General features: G+C 38.6%; 1 protein-coding gene across 4 annotated transcripts in view; it reads left to right on the top strand.

The window, feature by feature from the left end:
• Positions 1-15577, top strand: part of l(2)gl (LLGL domain-containing protein l(2)gl) — a 312112-nt gene that overhangs the window by 213500 nt on the left and 83035 nt on the right. For all 4 annotated transcript variants that reach the window (XM_070084440.1, XM_070084441.1, XM_070084438.1 and 1 more), the window contains exons 10-14: positions 167-287; positions 589-728; positions 2794-2946; positions 4138-4242; positions 8772-8931. In XM_070084440.1, coding sequence (XP_069940541.1) covers positions 167-287; positions 589-728; positions 2794-2946; positions 4138-4242; positions 8772-8931 — 679 coding nt within the window. The remainder of the gene's footprint in view (positions 1-166; positions 288-588; positions 729-2793; positions 2947-4137; positions 4243-8771; positions 8932-15577) is intronic.

Raw genomic sequence — 15577 nt, 5'->3', positions numbered from 1 at the left:
CAACGCACTGACTGTAGCCCACCGAAGCTAGGTGGCCTTGAAAGAAAAACACAAGTTTCTCATTTTAACTTTAGTAATGAATACAGGAGAAGGGGTTACTAGCCTCTTGCTCCCAATACTAATACCTATACTATTTATATTCTCAGAAATTTGACTTTGTTCTCAGGAAGCTGGATCCAAGCAGCAGTCAGGTCTGTCCACAAGGCCCTGGCCCATCAATGGAGGGAAAATAAAAAATACAGATTCCCCTAAACAGAGAGATGTGTTGTTGACTGGGCATGAAGATGGTTAGTTTGTGTGAAAGTTAAGTCTTGTCCTTCTTAAATAACTTTCTTAGATTACCTTACAAGATTAGTGAACATCCAAAGTGAGTGAAATTGCTTTAAGTAAATGCTATGTATCTTTGTAACTGAAATAGAATTGTAAGAACATTTTTCTAATTACCTATTTTAAGTTTGAGGTTGGTGAGAACCAGCTCTCTGTACCAAATATCTGATTTCTAGAAATTTACATCAAGTTAGCTGTACTCAGTTTCTCCTTCAGATTGAGGATGTAATCTCAACCCGCTTAACAAGCTTCCGTTTTCAGGTACGGTACAGTTTTGGGATGCCTCTGGAGTTTCTCTGACACTATTATACAAGTTATCAACGTCTCGACTTTTTCTGTCAGAGGATCTTGGAGGTGATGGAGCATCAGCAGAAGATGATGACTGGCCTCCATTCAGGAAGGCACGTTTTACATGCAGCTGAGTTGTTGTTGGTGTTGTCAAGTTAGCTCTGAGAGAGATTTGAAAAGGATCATCTTGGTAATTAGGTTATTGTCACTGAGTACTTAGGTGAGTACTTATTCCTTACACCAGGGTCACACTGAAAGGCATGTGTTAATTTGTTACTTCCATTTCTTAATCCTCAGCACTTAGAAAATTTCAAATTCTAGAATTAAATATGTCTAACAAGAAACAAGTGAATCTCTTCTGTGATGATAAACATTCAGCTACAGATACTGTAAATAAATCTATCTGAGAAAGTCCAAAGGAGTGTATTAGTGCTAGTGTCTTGAGAAAAATGAATAATGGAGAAAGAATGCAAGCATCAGACCTCACATCTTTGAATAAGCAGAATGCAAAAGAGAATGAGATTATGACTTGTAAAATGGGGGGCGAGCCAGAACATCAGTATCGGTAGGTATTGGCTAATTTTAATGGTATTGGTACTGGTGAGTGTCAGCTAATTTTGATGGTATTGGTGGGTAGTGGATAATCTTGATGGTATCAGTATCAGCAAAAATTTTGGCATTGTCCCATTCTTATATAAAATACTTCCATGGATAGACAAGAAGGGGCTCTTTACCACTGAATGTTTAAAAATTACATATTAAGCAATTCTTCAGGATGAATGTTACAAATGATGTAAATGACCTGAATGATTATGCTCTATTTTTTAACACACACATTGTCTCCCTCTGAGTTAGGGTGACTCAGAAAAGAAAGAGGAAAAGCATTCACTGTTATTCATTCAGTTGCTGTCTTGCTGAAAGCTGCTGACATCACAGTTCAGATGGCTCTCTGAACTGCAGCATCCTCACCCCTCAGAGTACAGGCACTGTACTTCCCACCTCCGGGACTCTAAATCTGGCTAACTGATTTCCATGAATCTCTCTATAAATATTACCTTTCTTACACTTAAAGAGCATATCAGGTCACAAAAATCCACTTGCCTCCACCCTAATCTAACATGCTCACTCAAGCCTATTGGATGTTTAAGCCCCTAGCACTGAAAGCCTCCTTCATCCACTCCCTTCCAGCCTTTCCTGGGGTGACTCCAAACCCTTTCTTTTCCCTGCCCCACATTTATATACCCTCCTAGTCATCATATTTTGATATACTCTCTCAAGTGCTCAAACCATCTCAACAGCCCCTCCTCAGCCCTCTGAATTATACTTCTGGTAATCCTATGCCTAATCTCCACACCTGGATTCTCTGCATAATATTTACAACACACATTGCCCTCAAACATGATGTTTCCACTGCCTCCAGCCTTCTTGCTGCAATGTTTAAAACCTGTGGTTACACAAGGATACAGCTTCCATATAAAGGGTTCAAAACAAGGTAGGATAAAGCTACTTCATGTCAGCAGGTCAATAGATATGAAATGAGACCAAGAGTTAGTTCTTCTGGCAGTAGCACTCACCCTCCCACTATACCTCCAACCATCTCTCCCACCATCCCACCCTCCCTCCCTGCTGCCGTCCCTCCCTCCCTCCCAACTAATGTATTCTCAGTAAGAAATTACAAATTAAAATTATGACCTTGGTGTTACCTATTCGGCAAACCCTCATGATTAAGTCACCACGTCTGCCCTCACTACTGTTGGCTTACTAAGTTTTCACTTGAAGTGTCATTTGTTAACCTAAAGGTATGCATATATCTGATTTGGTTGGTTATTTGAAGGTCACTTATGTTCTGGTGATAGATCAACCTGTCTTCATTTTGAACATTACATAAACATTGACAAGGTCCCTCTATACATTTTGCTGAGCTTCTTGCCTCTGGGATAGTACATCAAAATATCATTCTTCTCGCCTCTCAACTATTTTTTTTTTTTTTATAGCTCTTGAAATTGAAGTTAATTTTAAAACATGATAAATTTTGTTTGTGATATGGGTAGTGACATTTTTAACTAGAAAGTTTGTGCATAAGTTTATAATCAGTAAATTCTATTCCATATTTAAGTAGGTTTTTCAATTGGCTTAAACGGCAATATGAACAGAAGACTTTTTTTTTATTCCCACTAGGCTGGCCTATTTGACCCATACAGTGATGATCCAAGATTAGGGGTGAAGAAAATGGAGATGTGTCCCTACACTGGAACACTTATTGTTGCTGGTACAGCTGGACAGATTCTTATACTTAATCTGGATGTCAAAGAGAAGGAAATTATTCCAGAGGTAATGGCCACATTTATTTAATTTATATTTTTGACAGCAGTTAATTGCTAATTGAAAAAGATGTATGCCTTCATTTAACTAATAATTAAATGCACAGATTTCATATAAAATAAGGTGTGTGTGTCTACTAGGAATGCCAAATTAAATTAATTTCTTTTATCTTTATATTTGTAGTACAAGCTAGTAAAGTCATTTTACCCATTATTTTTCATATATTGCTTTCAAATATTTGATAAGTTAGTTAATGCACATACAGTAAACAAGTCCTTGCTCTACCAACCTGCTTCACTAGTCATCTCCCGGTTATTATTACATTATTCAGTTTTGTGTATGGCTTCATTTTTGCCTACAAGTACGGATATATCTGGCTTTGTTAGCATGAAGAGGAAATTGAAATTGTGTGAGAAATGTAGCCTTTAATTATGTGTGTTAGTAATAATATTACAATCAGTATAAAAGCATGCTGGTTGAATGGTTGGTCTGTCATGAGAACAGGAAAAGTGTAAAATATGCATTTGGGCCCTGGTGATGTGCATTTAAATCAAAGAAAGAAAAGCTCTGTATCAGGCTTGACTCAGAAAAATTACTGAAGGCATTAATTTAAATCTGGTAAGCATGTCCTATTATTTTTTACCTTTATAGTTTAGTTGAGTAGATTTAAGTAAAGAGCATTCAGTTTTGTAAATATGTACCTGTAACACAACGTCTTTCATAAATGTAGCTCCAGCTCTTCTTATTTACTGTAGTTTTACTGTAGCTAGTTTTAAACTGCTGGTAAGTAATATTACAGCATATTTACATTTCCTTAATGAAAAAGGGGGGGATTTGGGGAGCTCTAGAATATTTTTATGTATAAGTTCTTAACAAATGTAATTCACAGTCGGCTAATACATGGTAGGCCCAGGAACCTAACACTGAATCAACAGGTGTGTAATGTATGTTTCCATATTTTTTTTTATTACAATATATATTCCTTACCCATTATACAGTGCTTCTGTGTTTTTTAATTTCTGCATTCTTGTCAGATATCCTATGTCTGCTGGAAGTCCATGATACATTCTTTTACTATTAATGTTATTGGAAATAGTGTGTTTCATTCAAAAGGAAAAGAACATGCTTTCTGTGAAAGAGTATTACAGAATTTTTAAAGCTCAACCTTATTAAGATTAATATTTTTCTATTCCTTAACAGTGTGTAAATGTAAATCTGGTTGCTGAAAATGACAGTTTTGTTTGGAAGAGCCACAATAAACTTGAGATGAAAACTCAACCAGTCAAATTTGAACCAGGCATGCAGGTAAGGAAAATTAAAATTTTTAATACAATAGTTCTGTAATAATTATTTTGTTAGCTGAATTTGAGTCCTGGAGATGGGAAGTACAGTATCAACCCCTAAATGAGTGAGAATGTTACAGTTTGGAGGGTAATTTGAATTATGTCTACACACTTTTGGCAAGTTGGCTATTGAATGATGATGATTGTTTCCTCTTTTTTTTTTGGCTACATTCAGAGACTTTCATTCATGCCTTTTTTGTGCACCATTATCACACATGTATATCCTTGAACAAGCTGCACTAGATAAGCTTGGCCCAAGGGCAGGCTGCAAGAGTAAGAGAACTCTTGAACTCCTTCAACTAGTCACAGGTTAGCTCACATTGCATAGAAATGTCTGTTAATATTATTTTTGAAAAAATCTTTCTTAATAGATCTCAGAATATATATCTTCCAAATAAAAAATTTGTAGGAATTAGACATTTTAAAAACCCATAAAAATGTCTGGGGTTTGTAGGGGAGCCTTACCTGTCTTCTGGAATATTGACAAAAATCAAATATTTTTGCAACTTTGAGCTCAGTTTCAAGCTACATCCAGTCCTGAAGCCAATCAATTTCAAATCTGTTTCAATAGTATGTCTTCCGTTCTGTCAAATGGTACTAGGAAACAGCCAACAAAACCATGAAAACCATCCTACAAAACACCTCAGATTCACTAATTTAAACCATAAACATGGTCACTGTTTTGCACCATGTAGGGCAGGATTTTTTTTATACTGTGCACACTCCCCACACACCCATTTTCTCATCTAGGCCAAAATTTACTGCTCACAGCTTATGTGAGCTGAGCTCACATAAGCTGTAGAGCTACATCAGGGACTGGCCTCAGTGACGTAGTTCTATGTGATGGACAGTGGAAGGGTTAAGGACGAGTTTATTTGAATGAGGGGCAAATGATGTGTTTAGTGGAGAAGAAAAAAAAGATGTCAACTGCACCACATGCTTTGGCAGAACTGAAGGTAAAGGCACCCAGAAAACAGCTGCTTTGGCAGCAGCTGCCAAGAGACTTGCCAATACATCTTTTCCTGTTTTATTAGGCAGCTACTTAACACTGTCTTACTTTTCCTTGCTTAGCAAGGTGTGAGGTTTAGAAGATGGTTTGGAGAGAGATCATTGAGGCAAAGGAACATGGAGAGCAAATGGACTTAGCAATTAAAAATTAAAGAGGGAAGATGTTAGATAAGGTGGTGGAGGTAGTGGAAAGATGAGAACATTTTGACTAAGTTGTTGAATGTTGATGATGAAGGGGAGACAATAATTTCATGCATGGGGCACAGAGTGATAACATTGTTGGGGGGGGGGGAGGAACCTTGATGTTGGGAAAGTGCAGGAGGCACTGGGTAGAATAAAAGCAGGTAAAGTGGCTGGAATAAATAACATTAAGGTACAGAGATATGTTAAAAGCAGGTGGGGGATGTAGTGTTGGAGTAGTTGGTGTCTTTGCTCAATATATGCATGAATGAAGGAAGGTAAAAAAGGATTGGCAGAGAACGTGCAGAGGTTTTTTGTGTAAGGGGAGGGGGAAGGAGCAAGGGAGAATGTAAAAGTTTTAGAGGGTAACCCTGTTGAGTATACCAAGTAAAGTTTGTGGCAGAATTATTATTGAAAATGCTATGGGCAAGATAGGGAGTAGCATTGCAGAGGAGCAAGGGGAATTTAGGAAGGGTAGGGGATATGTAGACCATATGTTTACATTGAAGCTTAAGTGATCAGTAAAGAGCTATTTGTTACATTTTTGGATATAGAAAAGGCATAGGATAGGGAAGCCATGTGGCAGATGTTGCAAATGTGTGGAATAAATGGTAGGTCACAAAAAGAAGTTAGAAGCTTTTGTCCAGAGTGAGGCTTGGGTTAGGGTATGCAGAAGGCAGGGGACTGTCATGCAGTGAAAGTAAGAGTTAGACAATGATGTGTGATGTCATCATGGTTGTTTAACATGTTTATAGTTGGGTTGTAAAAGAAGTGAATGCTAGGGTGATGGGATGGGTGTGGGATCAAAAGATGTTGGCCTTGATACAGAGTGGGGGGTTTCTCAGTTGCGCTTTTCTGATGACACAGTTCTTTTGAGGGATTCCGAAGACAAGTTTCGAAGGTTGTTGGACCAATTTGTGAGGGCATATAAAAGAAGGAAATTAAGAGTGAACATGGAAAAGAAGCAAGGTGATGAGGGACATTTTGTCAGCATAGTTGCTGATCCTCCTTTACATGTGTTGTATAGCTTAGTTGTACCATAGTACCATCCATGCGTTTATATAGAAGATCCTTAGGTCTAGTGACTATGACGTCACGGGATGCTCATGAGTTAGTGGGACGCTCTGCCTCGCTCTCACTCCACGCTTAGACGCACAGCAAGCAGTAATACGGCAGGCTGGGCCCTTCTCTTACCACAGTCTGACAATATAGTGTTACCATCCACAAGTGTGTTTGTCTTCAACCATCATATCTCCTTCCGAACCCCTACGACAATTTAACCTAATGATAGATTGAATGTCAGATTGGAAGGAGTATAGTGAATGTGCTGTATTTAGATATTTGGGAGTGGACATGTCAGTAGATAAGTCTTTAATAGGTCATAGATAAAGTAAACCATGGAATAGATGGGGGGGGGAAGTTTGTATTGAAGCATCAGTGGAAAGAAGCAGGTTTATCTGTGGAGCCAAAAAGAGAATGTACCAGAGAATAATGGTACCAATACTTTTATAGGGGTGTGAGGTATGGATTTTGAACACTACAGTGAGGAGGCTAGAAGCAGCGGAGATGTCATGCCACAGATCATGCAGAGAATTTGGAAGGTAGACATTAAAAGGAGATGTGGAGTTGCCAAGGGTACTATTTAGAGGGTTGATCGGGGTTCTTGAGGGTGTTTGGGCATGTAGAGAGGATGATGACAAATAAGATGACAAAGAAGGTATATAAATCTTGGGTGGTAGGATGAAAACTTAAAATTTTATGGTGTGTTGAAGTTGGAGAAAAAATGATCATTCTTTGGCAACAAAGGAATAGATGCACCAATGATGTTTACATTTTACAAGTTATTGATGCCAAGATATGAGTGTTTTTCTGGTTTTTAATTGCTTTTAATGTTTAACACTATGTACAACTAGTTTCTTATGATGTTAGATGTGTTTAAAGGTGTTTTAGCACTTCAAACATGGGAAATGCTTAGCCCGACATTGCTTCACTTGGAATACGTGGTATATGTACGGTGTATAATTGTTTATTACATATTCTGATTTTTACTATTCTGGTCTTTTAAGACCATGTACAAGGAATACTTATAATATTACAATTGTTTCAGTGTTATACTCTTCAGAATATGGAAATAATTCACATTGACTTTACTGGGTTATTCAGGGTTAAATATGCTTAGTGTGCTTTGTGGTTGAATTCCACTGTTGGTATTGTGAAATCGTAATGAATGTGGAATGAATGAGTCATCTTCGTGTCATTTCTGCACCCTGTTTGCTGGTAGGGAAGCTGGTGGAGGAACAACAGCTCCTGATTTTATTGTTTACTTTTACTAGTTAGGCATATTAGTACATAAGACACACATTCATCACCCAAGTAGTTAACCATGATACACTGTATGGATCCTCTTGGCCTTAGATGTTTTTTTTTTTCAAATGTATGAATGGATTGAAGAAGACCCAAAGAGTTGTGCCGAGGTCAAAAATATTGACAGATGGCAGATTTAAAGGTACAAAAAATTGTTCATACTAATACGTTAAGATACGTAGACAGCATTTATGCACTAATACAGTTTAGGGGTTAATGGCAAAGCTGTTGGAATGTGAGCAAGGTAACTTTTATGAAGGGATTCAGGGAAAATTGGTTAGCCAGAGAATTGGAGGTGAGAATGACAATACGTGCACTTTTAAGAAAGGGTGGGGATGTTGCAGTCAGAGGGTAATTGGAAAAGTAATGTTAGCACACTTTTGGAATGACAGCAGTCAAATGAAAGATGGTGAACGTGTTTTTTTTCTGGTCATCCTAGGATGTCTTGATAGGAGACAGCCATTGAGGTAAAAAAAAGACATAATAGTTTTTTTTTTTTTCCAGATTCTGAAATTTTGATTGCAGTTTTTCAAAATCTCACTGTGATATTGTGTTTCAAGAGGGTTTACTGTACTTCTAATATCCTTGTGGCTTAATTTCACATGTAATTTCTAGCTATATTCCCTTGTTCTTATTGTAACCTTTTCTAAGTTGTAAGAAATAAATATTTTTTTCAGTTGGGACAACTTTTGAAATAATAAGTGATATTTGCATTTGCTCTTAGTTTTTAAAGACTCAGTCAGAAGGATATTGGTTGACTTATATTATTATTTGTATTAATCTGCAATTTTTATGCAAACTTTGGTGTGAAAGAACTTAAAAATATTCCTTTAGAAAATTTTGCCTTGTATTTACCATTTATTTGAATTAATGTCAGAGAACTTAGACACATTATTATATTAATCTTAAGTCTAAGGTAAAACCCACTTATTTACACAGCCAACAGTTGTGGTACAGTTCTACCCTCCTGCATCATGCACTTCACTTACTCTTCATAGTGAATGGGGACTAGTGGCATGTGGCACTGCTCATGGATTTGGTCTCTTTGATATTGTGCAAAAAAAAAATCTACTCGCCAAAAGTACCTTAAGTCCCTTGGGTAAGTAATAATTGTCTTACTGTAACTAGTCTAGATGGTGATGTGAGGCCTTCAGAATGCTCCTAAATCTTGTTTTTTGTCAGGAATAAGGGCAAGAATATTGAGGAAGTAGAATTTATTTTTGACTCATTGAGAGTCTACCTTATTCCCTGTTTTAGTAATTAAGGTATTTTTGTTAGTGTATAGGTGAATTGTAGCCTTAATAACTCAAATGCGGTCAATGGGTCTTAATCCAAACAGGCTTCAGTATTTTGATAAATGGCATGAGGGAAAAGTTTGGACAGCATAAGCAGAAAAAGTATTTTTTTTTTTTTTTTTTTTCTCAACAAGTCGGTCGTCTCCCACCGAGGCAGGGTGACCCAAAAAAAAAGAAAGAAAATCCCCAAAAAGAAAATACTTTCATCATCATTCAACACTTTCACCACACTCACACATTATCACTGCTTTTGCAGAGGTGCTCAGAATACAACAGTTTAGAAGCATATACGTATAGAGATACACAACATATCCCTCCAAACTGCCAATATCCCAAACCCCTCCTTTAAAGTGCAGGCATTGTACTTCCCATTTCCAGGACTCAAGTCCGACTATATGAAAATAACCGGTTTCCCTGAATCCCTTCACTAAATATTACCCTGCTCACACTCCAACAGATCGTCAGGTCCCAAGTATCATTCGTCTCCATTCACTCCTATCTAACACGCTCATGCACGCTTGCTGGAAGTCCAAGCCCCTCACCCACAAAACCTCCTTTACCCCCTCTTTCCAACCCTTTCGAGGATGACCCCTACCCCTCTTTCCTTCCCCTATAGATTTATATGCTTTCCATGTCATTCTACTTTGATCCATTCTCTCTAAATGACCAAACCACCTCAACAACCCCTCTTCTGCCCTCTGACTAATGCTTTTATTAACTCCACACCTTCTCCTAATTTCCACACTCCGAATTTTCTGCATAATATTTACACCACACATTGCCCTTAGACAGGACATCTCCACTGCCTCCAACCGTCTCCTCGCTGCTGCATTTACCACCCAAGCTTCACATCCATATAAGAGTGTTGGTACTACTATACTTTCATACATTCCCTACTTTGCCTCCATAGATAACGTTTTTTGACTCCACATATACCTCAACGCACCACTCACCTTTTTTCCCTCATCAATTCTATGATTAAACTCATCCTTCATAAATCCATCCGCCGACACGTCAACTCCCAAGTATCTGAAAACATTCACTTCTTCCATACTCCTCCTCCCCAATTTGATATCCAATTTTTCTTTATCTAAATCATTTGATACCCTCATCACCTTACTCTTTTCTATGTTCACTTTCAACTTTCTACCTTTACACACATTCTCAAACTCATCCACTAACCTTTGCAATTTTTCTTTAGAATCTCCCATAAGCACAGTATCATCAGCAAAAAGTAACTGTGTCAATTCCCATTTTGAATTTGATTCCCCATAATTTAATCCCACCCCTCTCCCGAACACCCTAGCATTTACTTCTTTTACAACCCCATCTATAAATATATTAAACAACCATGGTGACATTACACATCCCTGTCTAAGACCTACTTTTACCGGGAAGTATTCTCCCTCTCTTCTACACACCCTAACCTGAGCCTCACTATCCTCATAAAAGCTCTTTACAGCATTTAGTAACTTACCACCTATTCCATATACTTGCAACATCTGCCACATTGCTCCTCTATCCACTCTATCATATGCCTTTTCTAAATCCATAAATGCAATAAAAACTTCCCTACCTTTATCTAAATACTGTTCACATATATGCTTCAATGTAAACACTTGATCTACACATCCCCTACCCACTCTGAAGCCTCCTTGCTCGTCCGCAATTCTACATTCTGTCTTACCTCTAATTCTTTCAATTATAACCCTACCGTATACTTTTCCTGGTATACTCAGTAAACTTATTCCTCTATAATTTTTACAATCTCTTTTGTCCCCTTTCCCTTTATATAAAGGGACTATACATGCTCTCCGCCAATCCCTAGGTACCTTCCCCTCTTTCATACATTTATTAAACAAAAGTACCAACCACTCCAACACTATATCCCCCCCTGCTTTTAACATTTCTGTCATGATCCCATCAGTTCCAGCTGCTTTACCCCCTTTCATTCTACGTAATGCCTCACGTACCTCCACCACACTTACATTCTGCTCTTCTTCACTCCTAAAAGATGGTATACCTCCCTGGCCAGTGCATGAAATTACCGCCTCCCTGTCTTCCTTAACATTTAAAAGTTCCTCAAAATATTCTCTCCATCTACCTAATACCTCCCTCTCCCCATCTACTAACTCCCCTACTCTGTTTTTAACTGACAAATCCATACTTTCCCTAGGCTTTCTTAACTTGTTTAACTCACTCCAAAATTTTTTCTTATTTTCATTAAAATTTCTTGACAGTGCCTCTCCCACTCTTTCATCTGCTCTCCTTTTGCACTCTCTCACCACTCTCTTCACCTTTCTTTTACTCTCCATATACTCTGCTCTTCTTATAACACTTCTGCTTTGTAAAAACCTCTCGTAAGATACCTTTTTCTCTTTTATCACACCCTTTACTTCATCATTCCACCAATCACTCCTCTTTCCTCCTGCCCCCACCCTCCTATAACCACAAACTTCTGCCCCACATTCTAATACTGCATTTTTAAAACTATTCCAACCCTCTTCAACCCCCCCACTACTCATCTTTGCACTAGCCCACCTTTCTGCCAATAGTCGCTTATATCTCGCCCGAACTTCCTCCTCCCTTAGTTTATACACTTTCACCTCCCTCTTACTTGTTGTTGCCACCTTCCTCTTTTCCCATCTACCTCTTACTCTAACTGTAGCTACAACTAAATAATGATCCGATATATCAGTTGCTCCTCTATAAATATGTACATCCTGGATTAATAATCTGAATATCAGAGATATTTATAATCCAGTGTTATATCTAACCCTTAAACGGTCCATACATACGCCCTTACGCGTAGCGCCCGAAATGTATATGTACATTTTAATTTTCCTGCCTCCAAATTTGGCGCAATGAATGGGTCTGAACACTCAGTGTGCACCATATTAAAAAAAGCTGGGACCACTTAGTACTTTGTGTAAGTGCCAGTTAAACTGAGCGCCAGCTAGAGCAAACAGTGCGGCAAGCACCGAGGATTCACTGATGTAATGTCATATTAACACTCCTCTTTTAAGAGAAAAGTGATGTTAACCCCAAGTTTAGGGTCTGTCTATCTCTGTATCTCTGTCTATCTTTGTCTCTGTCTGTCTTTGTCTATCTGTCTCTGTCTATCTCTTTCAGTCTGTCTCTGTCTCACAGGTACACATAAATACAAGTATACATAGTGTAAATTACCTAGGATAACCCAAAAAATCCAGACAAAGTGCTATACTCTGCTTGACGGTGTGAATAAACGTGATGGCACAGTCTTGTGGCTCTCTCTGAAACAGAGAGGTAGACGGATAGACAGACAGAGAGCTTGACAGACAGACAGACATGTTTATGTACCAACAAAAACAAAGCCAGGGCAATGCTCTTCAAATGTCGCCTCTAATCTTTTCTTATCAAGTGTTATCACTGCACCCTCGCATATGCTCATCAAACATCAGCTCTTATCAAATGTTATCTCATCTTATTGTGTTACTGTCAGGGGTGGACTTTGTTTTTCATGCTTCAAGGGAACTTATTATTTTTTTTTTTTTTCAACAAGTCGGCCATCTCCCACTGAGGCAGGGTGACCCAAAAAGAAAGAAAATCCCCAAAAAGAAAATACTTTCATCATCATTCAACACTTTCACCTCACTCACACATAATCACTGTTTTTGCAGAAGTGCTCAGAACACAACAGTTTAGAAGCATATACGTATAAAGATACACAACATATCCCTCCAAACTGCTAATATTCCAAAACCCCTCCTTTAGAGTGCAGGCATTGTACTTCCCATTTCCAGGACTCGAGTCCGGCTATATAAAAATAACTGGTTTCCCTGAATCCCTTCACTAAATATTACCCTGCTCACACTCCAACAGATCGTCAGGTCCCAAATACCATTCGTCTCCATTCACTCCTATCGAGCACGCTCATGCACGCCTGCTGGAAGTCCAGGCCCCTCGCCCACAAAACCTCCCTTACCCCTTCCTTCCAACCTTTTCGAGGACGACCCCTACCCTGCCTTCCTTCTCCTACAGATTTAAATGCTCTCCATGTCATTCTACTTTGATCCATTCTCTCTAAATGACCAAACCACCTCAACAACCCCTCTTCAGCACTAATACTTTTATTAACTCCACACCTTCTCCTAATTTCCACACTCCGAATTTTCTGCATAATATTTACACCACACATTGCCCTTAGACAGGACATCTCCACTGCCTCCAACCGCCTCCTCGCTGCTGCATTCACAACCCAAGCTTCACACCCATATAAGAGTGTTGGTACTACTATACTTTCATACATTCCCTTCTTTGCCTCCATAGATAACGTTTTTTTGACTCCACATATACCTGAACGCAATACTCACCTTTTTTCCTTCATCAATTCTATGATTAACCTCATCCTTCATAAATCCATCTGCCGACATGTCAACTCCCAAGTATCTGAAAACATTCACTTCTTCCATACTCCTCCCCAATTTGATATCCAATTTTTCTTTATCTAAATCATTTGATACCCTCATCACCTTACTCTTTTCTATGTTCACTTTCAACTTTCTACCTTTACACACACTCCCAAACTCATCCACTAACCTTTGCAATTTTTCTTTAGAATCTCCCATAAGCACAGTATCATCAGCAAAAAGTAACTGTGTCAATTCCCATTTTGTATTTGATTCTCCATAATTTAATCCCACCCCTCTCCCAAACACCCTAGCATTTACTTCTTTTACAACCCAATCTATAAATATATTAAACAACCATGGTGACATTACACATCCCTGTCTAAGACCTACTTTTACCGGGAAGTAGTCTCCCTCTCTTCTACACACCCTAACCTGAGCCTCACTATCCTCATGAAAACTCTTTACAGCATTTAGTAACTTACCACTTACCAACTTATTATTACCTATTATTATTATTACGTATTATTTTTCTTCTCCTTCTCCTCTTCCTCCTCCTTCTCTTCCTTCTCCTTCTCTTCCTCCTCCTCCTTCTCCTCCTCTTCCTCTCCTCCCTCCTCTTCTTCTCCTTCTTCTCCTTCTTCATCTCCATCTTCTCCTCCTGCTGCGGCTGCTGCTGCTGCTGCTGCTGCTGCTGCTGCTGCTGCTGCTGCTGCTGCTGCTGCTGCTGCTGCTGCTGGTGCTGGTGGTGCTGGTGGTGCTGGTGCTGCTGGTGCTGGTGGTGCTGGTGGTGCTGGTGCTGCTGGTGCTGGTGCTGCTGGTGCTGGTGCTGCTGCTGCTGCTGCTGCTGCAAAAACATTGCTGAGACATATAAATGTTTTGTATATATTCTTCTGCTGCTGCTGCTGCTTCTTCTGCTGCTGCTTCTGCTGCTTCTTCTTCTGCTGCTTCTGCTTCTTCTGCTGCTTCTTCTGCTTCTTCTTCTAATTTTTGCTTCTGCTTCTTCTTCTGCTGCTGCTTCTTCTTCTGCTTCTTCTTCTGCTTCTTCTTCTGCTTCTTCTTCTGCTTCTTCTTCTTCTGCTTCTTCTGCTGCTTCTTCTTCTTCTAATTTTTGCTTCTGCTTCTTCTTCTGCTTCTTCTTCTGCTTCTTCTTCTTCTGCTTCTTCTTCTGCTTCTTCTTCTGCTTCTTCTTCTTCTGCTTCTTCTGCTTCTGCTTCTTCTGCTTCTCCTCCAAAACTTTGCTGAGACATATAAATGTTTTGTATATATTCCAAGACAATAAATGGCCAAGGCAGGTGTTAATGCCCACCTGTCAAAATGTTTGTGACAATTTGAGTACAATTTCAGTACCTAATACTAGTGTCAGAACAAAGAATGGTTATGAAATGACAATAGCTACTATAAATTGTAATTATCAGAACATAAAAATTATGTAAAATACAGCAATATGAAAATTAGAAAAAAAAAAAGGTATATCGGCAACATTTCTGCAAGTGGCAGGACTCCATGTTGCCGTCACGTGAGCCTCCAGTGCCAACTTCTCGGCCTCACATCTCTGTAAGTACTGACCCTAATATTTCTTTTATTCTAAAACACTTAAAAAAATGTGCTTTTTTTTTTCTATAATTTTTTTTTTGTTAAATATTCGCTGCGCAGGTGAACGTACATATACGTTTGGACCGTTTAAGGGTTAATGAAGGCTACAAGAGTAAGATTGGTGCATTTTCTTCCTTATAAAGTCCTTGTACCATTGCATATAGATATACAGTGGACTCTCGGCTAACGATATTAATTCGTTCCTGCGAGCTCATCATTAGATGAAATTATCATTAGCTGAATTAATTTTCCCCATAAGAAATAATGGAAATCAAATTAATTGGTTCCTGACACCCCAGAGTATGAAAAAAAAAATTTGCCACATAAAATTTACATTTTCCTACACACATAAAGAAGACGACATGCACAATTACTACTGTACTAAATAAAGAATACATGACACCTATCTTTATTGAAGATCTGGTGATGATTGATGGGATGGGAGGAGGGGAGATGGTGGAAGTTG

This window comes from Cherax quadricarinatus, chromosome 13, assembly GCF_038502225.1.
Source record: "Cherax quadricarinatus isolate ZL_2023a chromosome 13, ASM3850222v1, whole genome shotgun sequence".
In the NCBI taxonomy this organism is placed as follows: domain Eukaryota; kingdom Metazoa; phylum Arthropoda; class Malacostraca; order Decapoda; family Parastacidae; genus Cherax; species Cherax quadricarinatus.
The sequence above is the reverse complement of the archived record's forward strand: the minus strand, read 5'-3'. Positions and strand labels throughout refer to the sequence as shown.